At 49.3% G+C, this 16,774-nt stretch overlaps 1 protein-coding gene across 5 annotated transcripts in view; it reads left to right on the top strand.

The window, feature by feature from the left end:
* Positions 1–16,774, top strand: part of ASAP2 (ArfGAP with SH3 domain, ankyrin repeat and PH domain 2) — a 173,967-nt gene that overhangs the window by 84,580 nt on the left and 72,613 nt on the right. For all 5 annotated transcript variants that reach the window (XM_053891168.1, XM_053891167.1, XM_053891165.1 and 2 more), the window contains exons 4-5: positions 14,062–14,136; positions 15,898–15,947. In XM_053891168.1, the coding sequence (XP_053747143.1) occupies positions 14,062–14,136; positions 15,898–15,947 (125 nt within the window). The remainder of the gene's footprint in view (positions 1–14,061; positions 14,137–15,897; positions 15,948–16,774) is intronic.

Here is a 16,774-nt window from a genome sequence, read left to right as displayed (position 1 = left end):
TGGCTTACCGGGTCTGTAGTGATGACGCGACAGAGTTGGGATTCAAATCCAGGTCTTAAAACTCCAAATCCAGGGGCACCTGGGTGGCTCGGTCAGTGAAGCGTCCAACTCGATTTCAGCTCAGGTTGCCACCTCACGGTTCGTGGGTTCAAGCCCCGTGTCAGACTCTGTGCTGATCGGATTCTGTTTCGTTTTCTCTCTCTCTCAAACAAAACAAAAGAAAAAAACAAACACAGCTCCAAATCCATACTGTGTCCACTGTGGCATTTAAGGAAATTGAGCCTTCTTGTCAGCTGTTCTGGAGAGGAAAGGATCGAACAGGAGGGATGGCAGTGTGGGGAAAGCGTAGAGGGAAACGCAGGCCAGGCTGAGTGGCAGTGGCCATGAGGCAGCCGGGTGGCCTTGGTTTCCTCATTGTAACACAAGGGTGGGAAAACCAGGCCTGCCTCAGGGCCAGCACCAAGAGGAAAGGAGTAAGCGGGAAAGGTTTTTTGTAAATTAAGCCCAGCACACAGTGACATCGTAGTGTCGTTCTGAGGCGCTAACTTCAGTTCTGCTCATAGGAGCTTCCTGTTAGCGCAAGACTGTGTGCGTTCCTTTAGTCTCAGCTTTTACTTCATGGAGTTAGGGTGGTTGATCCTGTTTCTGGCAAAGATCAGAGAGAGAGGGAGAATGTCTTATTGGTACCAAAATTAGCTTTAGCATCACCAGGGCTGATTTTCCAGGCCGGTGGTGACGGCAAAGCTGCCCGGCCACCAGAGCACCAAGAGGCCGCTTCTAAGAAGCTGTTGCTGAGAGCGAGCTGATTACAGGAAAATTCTCCTTTTTTGGTATTTTGTATACCATTCTTATTCCTATTTTTGGTCACATCTGTCCTATCTCTTATTTTTACAGCCTTGCTCTTACTTTCTCTCAGGCATTTAAAAACATTTCAGTTTTGGGTGGCTGAGATTGTCAATTCTCCCCTTGTCCGGACAGAAGAATTACCACCTACCTGCTTTGTGGCGTGAAAGGATGTTTATAAAGCCGTTGGAACATCTCCAAAGAAAGGCCAACTTAATATAAAGTGAGATCTTGTTACTAAGGGGTGAGATTCTCACCTTCAGAGAGCCTCTGAATTTTCTCTGTAGTTAATGCAGAAAAGGGGAGAAACAAGGCAGCTCCAGAAATGTAACATGTGTGAAATGAAGCTGGTTCTAAACTCAGCCCAGTTTTCTTAGGTTCTTCTTCCTCTTAGCAGATGGATGTGAGAATCCTGGAAAGATTTTCCAGGGACCACTTCTGTGCTGAGAGGTGGCTTTGCATTAGAGGACAGACTGCTGAAAGGTCATCCCCAGACACGGAGTCCCTGTGTCCTCTTTCAGAGAATTGGTAGTGAACTGAGCTCTCACGGGTGGCAAACTTCCCCAGGTGGGAGCAGGGCCAGCGGGTGCCCAGGAAAGGAGGGCGTCCCGGCGTCAGATCCGGGGGCGGAGGACATTTCACCTCTCTCACATTGAAAGAGGAATTTGAGAGTTCCACTGACCAACATGCACATAAGTCATGAATTTATTTTACGTAACTAATCGACATGACAAGGCATCACAGCAGCAGAGTACGGAGCTAGTGACGTTCTGTGGGGGAACGTGGTGGCCTGCGGGCCGTGTCCTGGGGACGTGGGCACAGCCCACGGAGAGGCGTCCCGCCCCACCGTGCGGGGAACAGTCCAGCAGTGTTCTCCTGCCACGCCCTCCACGTCTGCCCAAATGTGAGCTGCTGCCCCAGGTTAATACGGCTCATCTCCTTGCTTAGTGTACAGAGAGCTTCCTGCCAGAGGCCTTCACCCTCGGTACGTACACAGACTTCTTCTCTTTTAACGTCTTTTGTTGAAAATGTCTTCTATGTTAAAATGTCTTACTTTCTTATCAACAACAGGGACACTGATTATAGTTTCCTCTTCTTGGGAGGAAGGCGTAACCACTGTTGGGGGCATAAATTAATGAACTACGCCGAAGTACAGAGAAACCCCTAGTGTCTTGTCCATGGCGTATGGGGCTCTCTGCCCCTCGATCGGTGCCAGACTATGCACTTTCCATTTCTGACATTTTGGTGTCCTCTCCTTTCCCTGCTAATTGCTGGTGTTTTGCTTCTGCCGGCGCCTGCCCCCACGGTTTCTTGCTCCACAGCACTGGTTGCTGGACTAGAAGCTAACTTGGCCGTAGGCTTGTATGAAAAGTAAAAATCTCTAAGCTTTGAGTGAGGAGGGCAGGAGGGCTAGAGCCTCTCCAGGAGGATGGAGTCTGTGGACAGACCTACTGACGGTTACTTTGGACGCCTAGAAACCTTTGCACTGATTTCTTAACTGGCCTGATACACAGCGGGAAATGCTTTGTCTTAGACTCGCAAAGGCTTCAGCACTGTATGCTTCTCCCTACGCTCCCAGATCCCTGACCAGAAAAGAAAACACATCCTTAACTTTGACCAGAACAACAAAAGCAGTAAAGCTAATCTGAGGGCCCCATGTCTTGGCTGTAGCACAGACACCTAATATATGTAAAAGTACTTCAATAATATTTCTTTCTTTCTTTTTTCTTTTCTTTTCTTTTTTCTGTCTTTCTTTCTTGAACGTCAGGGCTGCCTCGTTGTAATCCTCATGGCACACTGACTTGTGGAAGTCAGAGAAAGTGGGAAAGTTGGGGGTGGGAAACAGAGGGGGGTGACTGGCTGCCCACTGGTGCTCTCCAGGCAGTAAACGCTGCCATCTGGCCGGGGACACACAGATGCTTTTATTAGAAGCCGTGTGTGCTCCAGTGGCCACTGTGCAAATGCCACAGAGCCCTGAGGGTGTGGCCCTCGCCTTGGTCCTTGGGTCCCTGGGGTGGAGATGGGGCCGGGGAGTCTTCAGGTCTATCTGCACACGAGCATCATTGCAGGTTTATGAACATGTCCTACGCGTAGCTTTAATGACTTGCCAGGTGCACAGAAGACACACTATTATGACATACTCATGTAATGATTGATTGAATCATAATAATGAACTCAAAACAGGGTTTGTCTTCTCTCTCACCATCCTGTAGTTGATCTCAATTGCTGGCTATTAAAAGGGACAACCACCATGATATAGGGGACCTTGAACTTAAAAAAAAAAAAAAAAGCTTTTGTGAAATCTAAGAGGTAATGTGTGGACAGATGGGGGTAGAAGATATGAATGAAGGCAGAGGGTCCGCGAGATCCTGGCAGCCAGAGAGCTGGAGGAACAGCCCTGATGAGTGACCTCAGTGACCAAGAGGCCACAGTGACCTTTTCCCTGACTGTGTAAAAGCAGAGGACAAGTTCTGGTAGCACGAGGAGAAGCGTTAGAGGGAGGAGGGGACGGCAGGTGTTCACTGTGCTGGGGGAGGTTGGTAAGGGAGGGAGAAAGTGACAGAGGGGCGGGGCTGGTGGCTGTGAGAGGTTGATGGTACAGAGGGCGTCTCTGAGCTGTGCTCCCGGTGTCCCCTCCTGTTGGCAAATTGCTCGGCCAGGAGTCCCGCCCCTGCCCCTGTGGGGTGTCATCAGTGGATTTATATAGATCAATTCAAGGTCCTAGGTTCTTTGTGCGCATTCCCCTCTCTTTGGGAATTTTCAGCTACTAATCAATCATTCCTTAAAATCTAAAACTTGGCAAACCATATCTGTGCTTGCATATCCCAGATTCCAGTTTACAGAACATGTAGGCATAGTGGAATCCTCTGGGGCCTCTTGGAGATGCAGACTGCCAGGCCCTCGTCCCCTAGGTCTGCAGAACCAGGATCTTTATAAGGTCCCCAAGGGACAAGTAGGCACACAGGTGGAGAAGCATTGCTCTAGACCAGAGGTTCTCCAAGTGCAGTCCCGGGCCCAGCAGCACCGGCACCACCTGGAACTCGTTCAAGTAAAAATCACGGCCCCTTGCCGCACCTACTGAATGGTGGTTCTCAGACTCGGGTGCCGGGCAGCTGTGAGAACACTTCGTTGGGCCCGTTCTGAGAGTTCCTGAGTATGTGCATGTCTGATAAGTTTCCCTGTAATGCTGACCTCGCCGGTCAGGAGCCAGCTAGCCTAGAGGACAGTGGGGTGAAGTGCCTGCGAGGCTTCTTACCCCCAAGGAGAGGGACGCTGATGCTTGGGCCTCTGTGAGCCCAGCAAGGATCTCCCAACCTTGCATGCTAGGAGGTAAGAAGTTTGAAAGGGTGCTTTCATTTTTGGTCGATGGCTTAACTTTCACAGCATGTGGGCTTCAGGAGAAGTTGTGGAATCCTGGGATGGCACACATCCTGGGTTCTCCCGGTGCTCCCCTGAGCCTCGGAGCTGGCCGTCCGCGGTTTTCAGCATGGCTGCAGGTGGGCCGAAGTGTGCAGCTTTAGCACCTAGCGTCGAATGGAAAAGAGGGGCAGAGGGTCACCATTTTCTCTCCACTCGGAACCGTGAAAGATCAGAGCCGTGTGACTGGCAGAGACGCAGCGTGCAAGGCAGAAACCAGGTCAGCCGTATCCCCTCGTGTCTCAGGCGTGAAAGTCGCCAGTGTGTTTTTGGCAGCTGGCTGGTTTTGATCTTTCAGTTTGTGTCAGACTTAACTCAAGATCAGCGTGGGCTCCCCTCCCTTCGTTTTTAATTAAACAAATCAGCGGCGGGGCTCTGCTGCCACAGCAGGCGGCCTGGGAGCCTGTGTCCCCGGTGCCCCGCACGGGAGACCCCTGCTGGCAGCGGGGGGCGAAGTCTCTTCGCTGACGCCAAAAGCAAAGTGACCTGATGGTTCCGCTTGTGTATCAAGGAACCAGAGGGAAATTCTGACGGAGACGGCCCCTCATAGAGAAGCCTGTGTTCAGTGTCCCAACTTCTCCTGCTCTGCTCTCGGGTCATGTGTATGAGGCTGTCTCTGGGAGCGAAATGATAGGTCAAGCTCAGGCTCCCGCCTCTCAGCTCGACTCTGCTTCTACTCACTGGGGTCCGGGGGCCGAGGGGGTGACTCAGCCCTCTGTTGCTTTACAGATCTGTAAAATGGGAATAACTGTACATACTTCTCAGAACAGTTGTAAGGGTCAAATGAGATCAAACGGCCCAGTGCCATTTAAAGATTTGGACCATTTTACCTAACGGCTTCTGCTTCTGCAAAATCTCTTTGCCTGGATGCCCATTCGTTCAGGGAAGCAGCCTTTGGAAAGCACATAGAAAACTTTGAACCTACCAGGCACACTCCTGCCGCAGGGCCTTCCTGTGAGAAATTCCTTCTGCTGGGAAGTCTCTTCCACCGGATTCTCCCAGGGCTCGGGGCCTCACTTCATACTCTGCTCAAATGTCACCTTCTGAGAAGGCCTTTACGACCGCTATTTGAGAGTCCCATCCCGCGAACAATCGTGGCACCTTTATTTGTAAGATTTGTTGTAGCCCCCAAACTGGAAAGCACTCAGAAGTCTGTTGGCAGGTGTCTGGATAAGCCGACGGTGGTGTAGCCAGGCCGTGGACTGCTCCCAGGACAAGGAGCGGGCCGTGGATGGCTCTCCAGGCAGGTGTGCTCGCGCTCAGCGCGGTTACGCAGGCAGCCACGAGAGGGAGCACGTACTACGCGGCTCCGTATGTATAAGATTCTAGAAAACACAAACTGTTCTGTGGTGACAGAAGTAGAGCAGTGGCAGCCCAGGAAGTGAGGAGCAGGGGGTTGGGGCTGGCAAAGGGGGCACAAAGATACTTTTGGGGGATGGATGTGTTCGCTGTCTGGATCTTGGGTACCGTTTCATGGGTGTGTGTGTATATGTGTCATAACTTAGCAAACGGTACATCTTAAAATGTGTACAGCTAGTTGCGTGTCGATTACATCTTTATAAAGCTGCTTAAAAACGTTTAAGTTATTGGTATAAGGCATTGATGTTCAGTAGAACTTTTGCACTGATGGAAATGGTCTACATCTGTCCAGTGTAATCAACCAGTAACCAGCTGTGGCTCTTGAGCCCTGGAAATATGGCTAGTACAGCTAAGGAACTTGGTCTTTAACTTGATGTAATTTTAAGTGAGAGTGGGTGCACGTAGCCGGTGGCTACCACGGGTGTATAGGCTTCCCCGCTACTCTAACACCCTAGCAACACCACCCACGTGCCCTCCTGGGTCTTAGGCTCTGGCTCCTGGAAATAACGTGAAGCTTCCAGCAGGTGATGGGAGTTTCATATGTGCTTATCCTTACTAATATGGAAACCTCTACTAAGAACCATGCCCTTAATTGGAGCAATGAGGTCCGAGGTCTTTTTGCAGCCCTCCACCCCGGCAGGGAGGTGCTGGCCCTGTGCCAAAGCTGGACACATGGTTTGCCTCTCTTTGAAGCCTCGATTCTACTTGTTTAACTCGGTGATTGAGCAGCATTTGCTCATGTTACAAAGAAACGAGGAGGGGGGCTCCTGAGTGGGTCAGTCGGTTAAGTGTCTGACTTCGGCTCAGGTCATGATCTCACAGTTTGTGGGTTCGAAAACCACATCAAGCTCTGTGCTGACAGCTCGGAGCCTGGAACCTGCTTCGGATTCCGTGTCTCCCTCTCTCTCTGCTCCTCCCCCTGCTCGTACTCTGTCTCTCTCTGTCTCAAAAATGAATAAACATTAAAAAAAATTAGAAAAAGAAAAGAGGGGAGCTCATTAGGGTGGCTCATTACGTTAAGTGTCGACTTGATTTTGGCTCAGGTCATGATCTCACGGTTCATGAGGGTGAGCCCCACCTCAGACTCTTCACTGACAGTGCAGAGTCTGCTTGGGGTTCTCGCTCTGGCTCTGCCCCTCCCCTGCATGTGTGCTTGTGCACTCACTCTCTCTCAAAATAAATGACTTAAAAATTTTTAAAGAAAAGGAAAACTCCACAGGTCTCAAAGTATTATCTACCTCTCCAGTTTCTCATGAATGAGGCAGATTAAAATAAACTTACATGACACAGGTAAATCTCAGGTAAGATTATTTGGCCATGTTTTATATAGTGATACATTGATCCTTTAAGGACAAGCTAATTATCCCCGAAGAGAGTTGGACTCTATTAAGGATTTTGGAGGAGAGCCCTGGGAAGACCTGTTCTTTTCTGGATTCATCAGCCCAGAGGTAGGAAGTCTGCCCAGGGACTTTTTCTGTTGTGATTCTTCTTGTGCTGCTTCTTAAATTAAACAAACAAAAAAAATTTAATGTTTATTTTTGAGAGAGAGACAGAGTGTGAAAAGAGGAGGGGCAGAGAGTGAGGGAGACACAGAACTCAAAGCGGGCTCCGGGCTCCAACCTCTGCACTGTCAGCACAGAACCTGACATGGGGCTTGAACTCACAAACTGTGAGATCGTGACCTGAGCCGAAGTTGGACACTTAACCAACTGAGCCTCCCAGGCCCCCTTAAATTTTTTTTAACATTTATTATTTACTTTTGACAGAGAGAGAGCCCAAGCAGGAGAGAGGGGCAGAGAGGGAAGGGGAGACACAGAATCTGAAGCAGGCTCCAGGCTCTGAGCTGTCTGGACAGAGCCTGACTCAGAGCTCAAACTCAGGAGCTGTGAGGTCATGACCTGAGCTGAAGTCAGACACTTAACCAGCTGAGCCACCCAGGCACCCCTCATGTTGCTTCTTAAAGATAGCTATGATAGGAGCATCCTGTCTAGGTTCAGGCTTCTAGATGGATCTCCTTTGGCAAGGCCATCTTGCTCTGCCTAAGTCAAGGAGAAGGCAGCACTGAGGTTCCCCAGGGTCGGTTGTACACGTGGGACCAAGGGTAGAGCTCTGGCTGGATCACCAGCGACTAGAGCTAAGGTAGCAGGTGAGATGGCACCCTGTGAGCTGAGGCAGCATAGGAGGGGAAGTGCAAATACAGAGTATGGAAGTGACAAAGCTAGAGGCCAGGAATTTTAAGACCAAAAATGTAAAATAATTAGGAAGAACATCACGGAAAGACAGCTGTTGGCTGGCTCTGTCTCTCCCAGTCCCCACCTCATCTCTTTGTCCGTTTTAGTTCCCCGGTCGGTGGCAAGGGCGTATGAGGTTGTTCTTGATCTTGAGGTTGTTCTAGCCCTGTCTGCCCTACCAATTGAATCGTTGTATTTCTCCTTGTGAGATTGCTCGCCTTTGACTCCATGTGGCCTCATCTTGTCAGGTGAAGCCAGGAAGAGAGAGAAGGGAGGATTGTTACTTTCAAGATTGCCAAACTGCAGGATGCCCGGCGGACTCAGTCGGAATGTGACGCCCAATCTCACGGTCATGAGTTCAAGCCTCAAGTTGGGTGTAGACTTGAGTTAAATAAGAGCTTTCATTTAAAAAAGAAAAAGAAAAGATTGCCTCTTTGCTATTGGTATTAGGTCCATAGTTAATAGCAGTGTAAGATTAAGAACTTACATTCAGACCATACTTGATGTTTCAGAAAGCCGGTTTTTGTAATATGCTTGTTAAAAAGTAAGTCGGAGCAGAAGGGAAAAGCCCAGTGCTTGCTTGGCGCTAAGGAAATATTCTAGTTGGATTACCCAGGGATAATTTAATTCTTCCCATAGGTCATAAAAATTTCATGACTCATGAGTTGAGGCTGGGGCTGCTGAGCACAAGGATGTGCACTAGTCTTTTGGCTGTGGTTTACACCCTTGTTGGCCAGAGCAGAAGATGGCTCATTTAGCTGTGGGCCTGAGGCTGTGGGGCTGCCCCAACATACGTAGTCAGGGAAAGATCCAGAGCCCGGCCTTGGTGCTGCAGGGCACGCTTGCCAAGACAGAACATCTGGGCTCTGGTGCACGTGTTCTCCGGCCCAGGCAGAGACCAGAGCAGTCATTTCCTGGGACGCTCACCCTGAGTCAGAATGCTGCTGTGCTGTGCACGTTACGTACGCGGAGCGTGTAAGTGGAGAGGCTAAAGTCCAGGAGGATGGAAGCTCTGTTAGTGAATCCACGAATGGGGATTCTGTTTGTATTTGTAATTGTATATTTCCGGGTTTTTTTTAAGTTTATTTTTATTTATTTCTAGAGAGAGAGAGAAAGAGGAGAGCGAGCAAGTGGGGGAGGGGCAGGGAGAGAGGGAGAGAGAATGAATCCCAAGCAGGCTCCACACTACCATGTGGAGCCCCGTGCGGGGCTTGATCTCATGAACTGTGAGATCATGACCTAAGCCAAAATATAGAGTCGGACGCTTAACCGACTGAGCCACCTAGGCACCCCTGTATGTTTCTTTTAAAATATGGCTTTATTGAAGTGTATTTCACATCTCATAAACTTCACCTATTTCAAGTATACGAGTAAGTGATTTTTAGTCATTTTACCAAGTGGCATAGCCATGACCGTAAATCAGCCTGGAGACGTTTTCTGCCCCCAGTAAGGTCAGCCCCTCATGTTCTCTTACAGTTAACACCCAGCCCCAGGCAGCCACTAATCTACTTTGTTTCTTTTATAATAATTAAGCTAATTATTTTCTGATTAGAAAAGTAATAGTTTCTTACTTTAGATCATTTGAGTAACTCCAGAAAGAAAAATCACCTGGAACAAAGGCCAAAACTTCCTCAGTCAATCTGGCGTCCAGCCTTCTCTTTTCGGCATCGTCTTCCCTGCTCCTCTCTCTGCTCACGTGCTGGTGTGTGTCTTTGCTCGCTTGTCCACACTACTTCTTGCCTGGGATACCCTCTACTCCGTCTTGCAAGATGAAATTCTCCCTCTTTTAAAGGCCCGTCTCACATAACCCCTGAGCAGCGAAGATTTCCCTGGTGTCCAGCCTAAAAGTAATTTTCTTTTCTTGGAAATTCTGTGGTGCTTTATTTATGGCTCTTGAGAGCCACATGGCAGTTTGCTTACTTAATTATGGGCTTTGTCCCTCCTATTAAATGGTGCGTTCCTGGGGACTGAGGCTCTGTCTAATCCATCTTTGCTGCTAACCCCTCTGTGCCTCTTTAGCTTCCTCTCCTGTCACTCCCTAAGGACCCTGTGCATCTCCTTGGCAGCTGTAGGGGCTCTTTAATGTCCTGGTCACTGCTAGGCTTTGGGCCCCATCTGCAGTATCTAGAATGAAAGCAAGCTGGTCAGTGTGTTTAGATCTCCAAAAGTTTTCACTCCTCAACTTGACAGTTTCACTCTAGATGCCAAAGCTTAGTTTACCTCTTCTGGCCCTAATACCTGTGTGTCAGTACCTACATTCTTATTTGAATTAAATAACAAATAGTCTCAAAATAGATTTATAAACCAAATTGTGTGGTGTTCTGTCCCCGCCACTGTAGAGGATCTTGTTTTCCTCACTCACTTCATGTGTGCATTTATACTTACGCATGCCTCCTGTAACAAATCCACTAGGCTTCTTTCTGGAAATAAGATTTTTAATCTGTAAGCGCCTTGTTCGCCAACCCACTATAAAATTGAGTTGTGCTGGTGCCTTTGTCTCAGCCTCTCGCCCTGGGCGGCTCTGATGCCCCGCTCTGGGCTGTTTTTGCGGCCCCTGTCTCGCAGTTGCCTTGTCCAAGATGATGCCATGTTGGTTCGTCTCTAGATGGTGTTCAGGGCCAAATTGACCTGTGCCTCTGACTGTTAGCCATGGCTCTGTGTGATCATGTCACTGAAAGGGCAGTGTCTCAAGACTCAGCAACTGGGACAGTCACCTCCTTCCCAAACTCAGATTAGCCTACCTGGCTGCTCAGAGCCAAAGTTCTTGCCTGTTTCCACAAGGAGCCATTGGTGTCCGTACAGAGTAAAATATGCTACATGGGGTATGTCTTAGACTTTCTCTGTTTAAAGCTTGGTGTGTATATATTTATTCTCCCTCTGAGATGGCAAACACTGTGTTCTATGTATCTTTGTAGCCAGCTAGCTGCTGTCTACAAATACGTGCTGAATAAATACGCAACGAATGGACTAGTTAATTCACATACGCATTTGTTGTATGATGTTTGGCTTAAAGATATTAATGTATCTCTGGATTCTGTCTCTTCTCTTTAGATGCTCAGAAAAATGCTTACAGATATTGATTTACTCAATCCGTGTTTCTCACGCACCTGCTCCGGGTCAGGCCCGGCACTAGGTGCCGTGGAGAATATAGCATGAAGGACACTGAAAGTCGTCCTTTCGGACGTACGGGGTCAGACTGATGAGATGAAGCAGGGTAGAACCCGTCAAGGACCTGAAGAAATTCTTTAAAAAGAGAATATTGGAGGATTTGGGAGGGAGGGATCACTTCCTGCTGGCGGCTGGGGGATGTTCACGGGGAAGGTAGCATCTGCGGGGAGCCTGATGGAGGGGAAGGCTTTGGACAGGGGGCTGCGGGAAGACGCTGAACGGGTGGAACAGATTGAGCACGAGCAGGGAACAGCCAAGGCTTCCGCTTGGCTGGATACGAAGATGACACGTGGCGAAGGGGCTTGGACCGTGGAGGGTCCCGAGGGCAGGGGTGAGGGGCACCACACCAGCTGAATCTGACAGAACTGCGGAGGAGGGGGCGGGGCAGGCGGAGACCAGGGGCTGGTGGCCAGGAGCAGGGGAAGCCTTTGCCTCGGTCCGGAAAACATGGTGGCGAGAACGGCGCGCAGGGAGTCCGCGGGCGAGCAGCTGGTCCGAAAGGCGGAGCGGAGGGGATCCCGGTGTGAGGGACCCGCCCGCCGCGGGCAGGGCCGGCGTGGGGTGGCAGCTGGCGTGGGCGCACGTGGGTGCCCGCAGACATGGAAGATGTAGAAGGAGACAGGCGTGGGGCAGCCCCGCGCCCTGCACTCGTGTTTAGTCCTGCCACGGTGGAAACCAGGCGTGCGTGCCATCAGCTGACTCACCGGCACGGCCTTTTGTCTGTCCCCGTTCCGTCCAGTCATCCTCACACCTCACCTCCAGCTCAGCGTCTCGGCGTTCGAACATCTAACTTAAGGCTAATGCTCGCCACTCATAGCTGATTACGCCGTACCCCGGAAGAGCGTCGGGTGCGTGACAGACGTGGAGTTGTGTAAGCCTCGGACAAAAGTTACCCCAAAGAGGCATTTCTGAAACGACAGCCATTAGTTGATCATTTATTTGGCAGGTTGGCAGTTCGGTGCATTATCACGCCCCTTACCAGTAGCTTTCAAGTAAATTTCTTCCCTCTGTTTTGAAGTTTCGTGGGGCCGAGTAGTGTATGAAAATCAGATCCCGTATCGCCTTAAAAATTATGCCTATAGTTGGTCTTCCTATTCCAGGTAATTCTACTAAAATTAAGTTTCCTCTGCTCAGGTGTAAGAATAAATGCATATGGTTCCAAAGTCCTTACTTGTGTCTCATTTTTTATAGGCCCGTAGCCTAGGTGTGTGTATCCCCAAGTGACCCGTGTTGTGTTGACTGAAGGCAGTGGCCTGAGCCCGGGGAAAGGAGAAAGCAGGTCTTCAGCTTGTTGCCGGGGAGGGACTCTGTAGGGTCCAGAACACAGGGAGTCTGTGCCTGAACGTTCCTAACCGAAGCGTCGTGTCTTTGCTCCCTCACATTTGAAGCCGGCGGGGACAGCCTTGCTGGCTGTGTGTGCACGGGCTCGAGTGTGCTGGGAGGGTTTGATTCTGGTCGGTTTAATCCATGCTGACAACCTGCTAAGTCACTGTCTCTTGCTTTTGTGCTTCAGGGAAGGGAACAGAGGATCTCAAAACCTCTCTCCCTGCTTTTCTCATTTATCTCCAGATAAATACGCACACAGAAATACACATACACACACACCACACACGCACACACCCCCCCACCACGTACAGACACTATATACGTATACACACATCTCACACATCCCACATACACACACCCACACACGCTGTATACACATGTGCACGCACCACATAAAGCCACATGCACACACACTAGGAACACATACACACGCTTTCACACACACGCATTCACATTGTACACATGCACACCACACATCCCACACGCGCCCCACACCTCACACACACCACAAACACACACTCGTTCCTTTTCCTCTCTCTGAACCTTGACTCCCACACGTTCACCAAGAGACAGAAGCGCCCCTCTCGTTCTCTTTTTCGTTCTCATTTTCCCCGTGGGGGGCCACCGTGGGGATGCTGTGGTCTGTGAGCCTGAGACTTGAGTAAGCCATAGCCCAGGAGCTAAGAGCCACGAGTGATAGCAGGAAGTGTTTGTGATTCTGTTCTAGTATCTTTTTTATTTTATTTTATTTTTTAACGTTTGTTTATTTTTGAGAGAGAGACAGACCACAAGTGAGGGAGGGGCAGAGAGAGACGAAGACACAGAATCTGAAGGAGTTCCAGGCTCTGAGCTGTCAGCACAGAGCCCAATGCGGGTCTCGAACTCACAAACGGGGAGATCGTGATCTGAGCCGAAGTCGGACACATAACTGACTGAGCCACCCAGACACCCCTCTGTTCTGATATCTTTAAAGTGATTCTGTCATTGGTTGTTTTGAAATAATTTGTCTTCACTGTAATAATTATCTTTCCACAAACTTCATACTTTAGTAGTAGAAGGCTGTTGTGAAAAATAGACTTGTTACAGTTTTATTTGTAAAATGAAATCGCCACGAAGAACGTAGGAATGGGTAAAGCGATCATGCACCAGGTTTTTGGTGAAGGTTAATTATTACCAGGTGTTCTTGAACATCTGCTGTTCTTACTTCAGATTAAAAAGGAAATAGGGGGGCGCCTGGGTGGCGCAGTCGGTTAAGCGTCCGACTTCAGCCAGGTCACGATCTTGCGGTCCGTGAGTCCGTGAGTTCGAGCCCCGCGTCAGGCTCTGGGCTGATGGCTCGGAGCCTGGAGCCTGTTTCCGATTCTGTGTCTCCCTCTCTCTCTGCCCCTCCCCCGCTCATGCTGTGTCTCTCTCTGTCCCAAAAATAAATAAAAAATAAAAAAAAAAAAAAAAAGGAAATAGGTTGAGCGTCTGACTCTTGGCTATCAGCTCAAGTCATGATCTCACGGTTCATGAGATCGAGCCCCGCGTCGGGCTTCTCAGTGACAGCAAGGGGCCTGCTTGGTGTTCTTTCTCTCCCCCTCTCTCTGCCTCTCTCTCTGTCTTCCCTCCCCTCCTCGTGCTTTTTCTATCTCTCTCTAAAGAAATACATAAATAAAATTAAAAATTAAAAAAAAAAAAGGAAATCGAATAAGAATTTTGTGTGCTTGCTTTTTAGATTCAGAATATGAACAACATCATCTCCTTCCCTCTGGACAGTCTGCTGAAGGGGGACCTGAAAGGCGTGAAAGGGGTATGTCCTTAATGACTCTGATTCCTGCTCCCCGTGGAACCGAGAACCACAGTCACGCCAGCCTGTTGGGGCAGCAGTGTTCTTACTGGGATGGCAGGACGGCATCCTGCTCCCTCAGTTTCCCTTGATTTGCTACCTTGGCACCACCTTTCAGCCACACCAGGGGTGACCCATGGCCTTTCCGGTCCTCCTGCTGGTGCTCTAAACGTGGGATGGCAAGGGGGGCGTGAAGGGAGAGAACAGCCCTTTGGGAACCTGTGAACGGTTTGGGGCTCTGTCAGCTGAGCGGGGAAACCCGTGCGGGGAAGTCTGGTTGTCCGGCTGGCGTGTGGCTGGTTGACCGCTGGGAGAAAGGTCCTGGCCAGGATGTGGTTTCCCGGTAGGAAAATCTGGCCCAGGGCGGCTTGAGCCGACTTGATCTTTCTGTCCTCCAAAGGATATTCCTTGTTCGGGAAGAGAGACCTCAGGTGTGAACTGTTCCGTGAGCATGTGAGTGAGGAACATTCGGCTCGAGTGGCATCTATACCAGACGCTGAGCGTGTCCCTGGCACAAACAGATGTGTCATACGAAAAACAGATGATTGTGCCCCAGTTCTTAGGAGATGAGATTCTTTGACTGGATCTGCACTTGATTCCCAGTCATGTCTGGCACATGGGAAGCACAGGCAGGCTGTTGGGGCAGCGGGAGCCCTGGGCCTGGTGAGCCGGGAGGACCCGGGGAACATTCCTCGCTGTCCTGGACCGACCCTGGGTCCTAAAATAACATGCCAGCCAAGTCAGCAGGATGGGAGGGCAGAGGGACACGTGTATACGGGCGTGGGAGCATGACAGGGTCCCGCTCCTGAGGCTTTTCATGTGGCTTTTGACCGGGGAGGTGCAGGAGCAGGAGCCGAGGCTTCCCCGATGGGAAGGACTAGTTCCTGGAAGGCCTCGGATGCCAGGCGAGGAGCCTTGGCCTTGTCATGAGGACAGTGAATAGTCAAAAGAGAAAAAATAAGTCCCTCCCCCCAAAAGGAGGTCCTTTCTTACAAAGGAACCCTGGGAAAGGGAGCATAAGTAGGTGGGAGCCATTTGGTAGCATTTCTAGTGGCTCAGTGTGCTTTTGAGACTGGCTTTATCAGCGTCCGAGGTCCTAAGTGCCAGACACAAGAGTAGGAAAAAAAAGGGGGGAGGGGGGGTTCTGACTTTTCTACGAACAGGAAAGATGTAACCCTGATTTGGGCCCCAACAACAAGGATATAAAAGCCATTCACCTTCTCTTGTGTTTTAGTATTTTAGTACCTCTCTCTACAAAAACCTCAGGAGAAGGTGAATGGCTTTTATATCCTTGTTGTTGGGGCCCAAATCGGGGTTACATCTCTCCTGGTCGTAGAAAAAGTCAGAGTCCCCCCCTGCCTTTTTTTTTTTTTTTTCTGTAGAGAGAGGTACTAAAATACTTGCAGATTAAATGTTTTTCTGGGTTTAATTTTAGAGTAGTCCTAAGGCAGAGGGCAGGGTATGGGTCGAACACCACAGGCCATGAGTTGATACGCCAGTGGGGAGCGGGTGTGCGATGGGATTCTTGTCCTCCATGCATTTGGCATATGTCTGCTCATCTCGTTAAAAGCCTGTGCTTTTTTCATGCTCTTTCTTTTCCCTGGGATCGCATGCGTCATTTGTTACAGAAATTAATGTTCCTTTCGGGCCAGTCTAGGAATAAGTAAGTTGTCTTGCCCGGAAGTTAATACTAGTTCTGTTTAATTTATGCCTCTCTGTTTGCAGGATCTGAAAAAGCCTTTTGATAAAGCTTGGAAGGACTATGAAACAAAAATGTGAGTGTTGCCATTTTTTAGTAGGTAATTTGAGATTTTAACTTTAAACTGAGCTTTTAATAGCTTAAAGGTATTTTCTTAAATAAACCTTAACCCAGGGACGAATTCCCTTAAAACCGTCTTGCTGTGGTTTGTGCCAGATGCTTCCATACTCGGTGTCTAAATTCAGCGACGCCCTGGACCTCTTCAAACAAGTTGTTCCTGGTCCCTTTTCTGTTATGTCATCACGGGTGTAGAGGGTTATTTTCAGGAAAGCTGATTGAAGGATAAGGCCAGGTTTTCTCGGGAGGTGTGTTGTTTTTTTTTTTTTTTTCCTTTTTTAAAAAAAAACACTTTCTCTACTTGATCACCGTTTATGACAGTTGCACGATTTCAGACTTCATCTTGCTGGCGATTTGCATGAGCCATCTGCTTTTAGCTTTGTGTCTGTATTTCTCCAAAGCACCAGTCCCTTGGTTTAGAAAGAGAGAGAGAAAAGAGCTTGTTGGAACTCCCCACGCTAGCCTTATTTGATGGCTTCATCTGCTGCAAGAATGTGAAGAAAAGGGTCAGCTTATTCTTGGATGTGCACCATGGTCCCCCCTGAAGACAGGACCTCTCGGGTGGGCTCCAGCCATCGCTCCTGGTCACGGTTTCTCCTTCCCAGCATGGAGACAATCCCACTCGCTCACTAGAATTGGGCTGGTGATTGCAGCGATAGTGGTTTTAATTACTGTAAATACTTGAGAGAGAGAACATGTTTTGAAATGTCTCATGTTTGCTGTGTAATGACTGCACATTGGGTAACAATGTAGTTTTCTGAGTGGAGAGAGAGACTTTAACATGAA

Source organism: Panthera pardus, unplaced genomic scaffold (genome assembly GCF_024362965.1).
Source record: "Panthera pardus isolate Hobbes unplaced genomic scaffold, ASM2436296v1 HiC_scaffold_26, whole genome shotgun sequence".
Classification (NCBI taxonomy): domain Eukaryota; kingdom Metazoa; phylum Chordata; class Mammalia; order Carnivora; family Felidae; genus Panthera; species Panthera pardus.
This window is presented reverse-complemented; position numbering and strand designations above follow the sequence as displayed.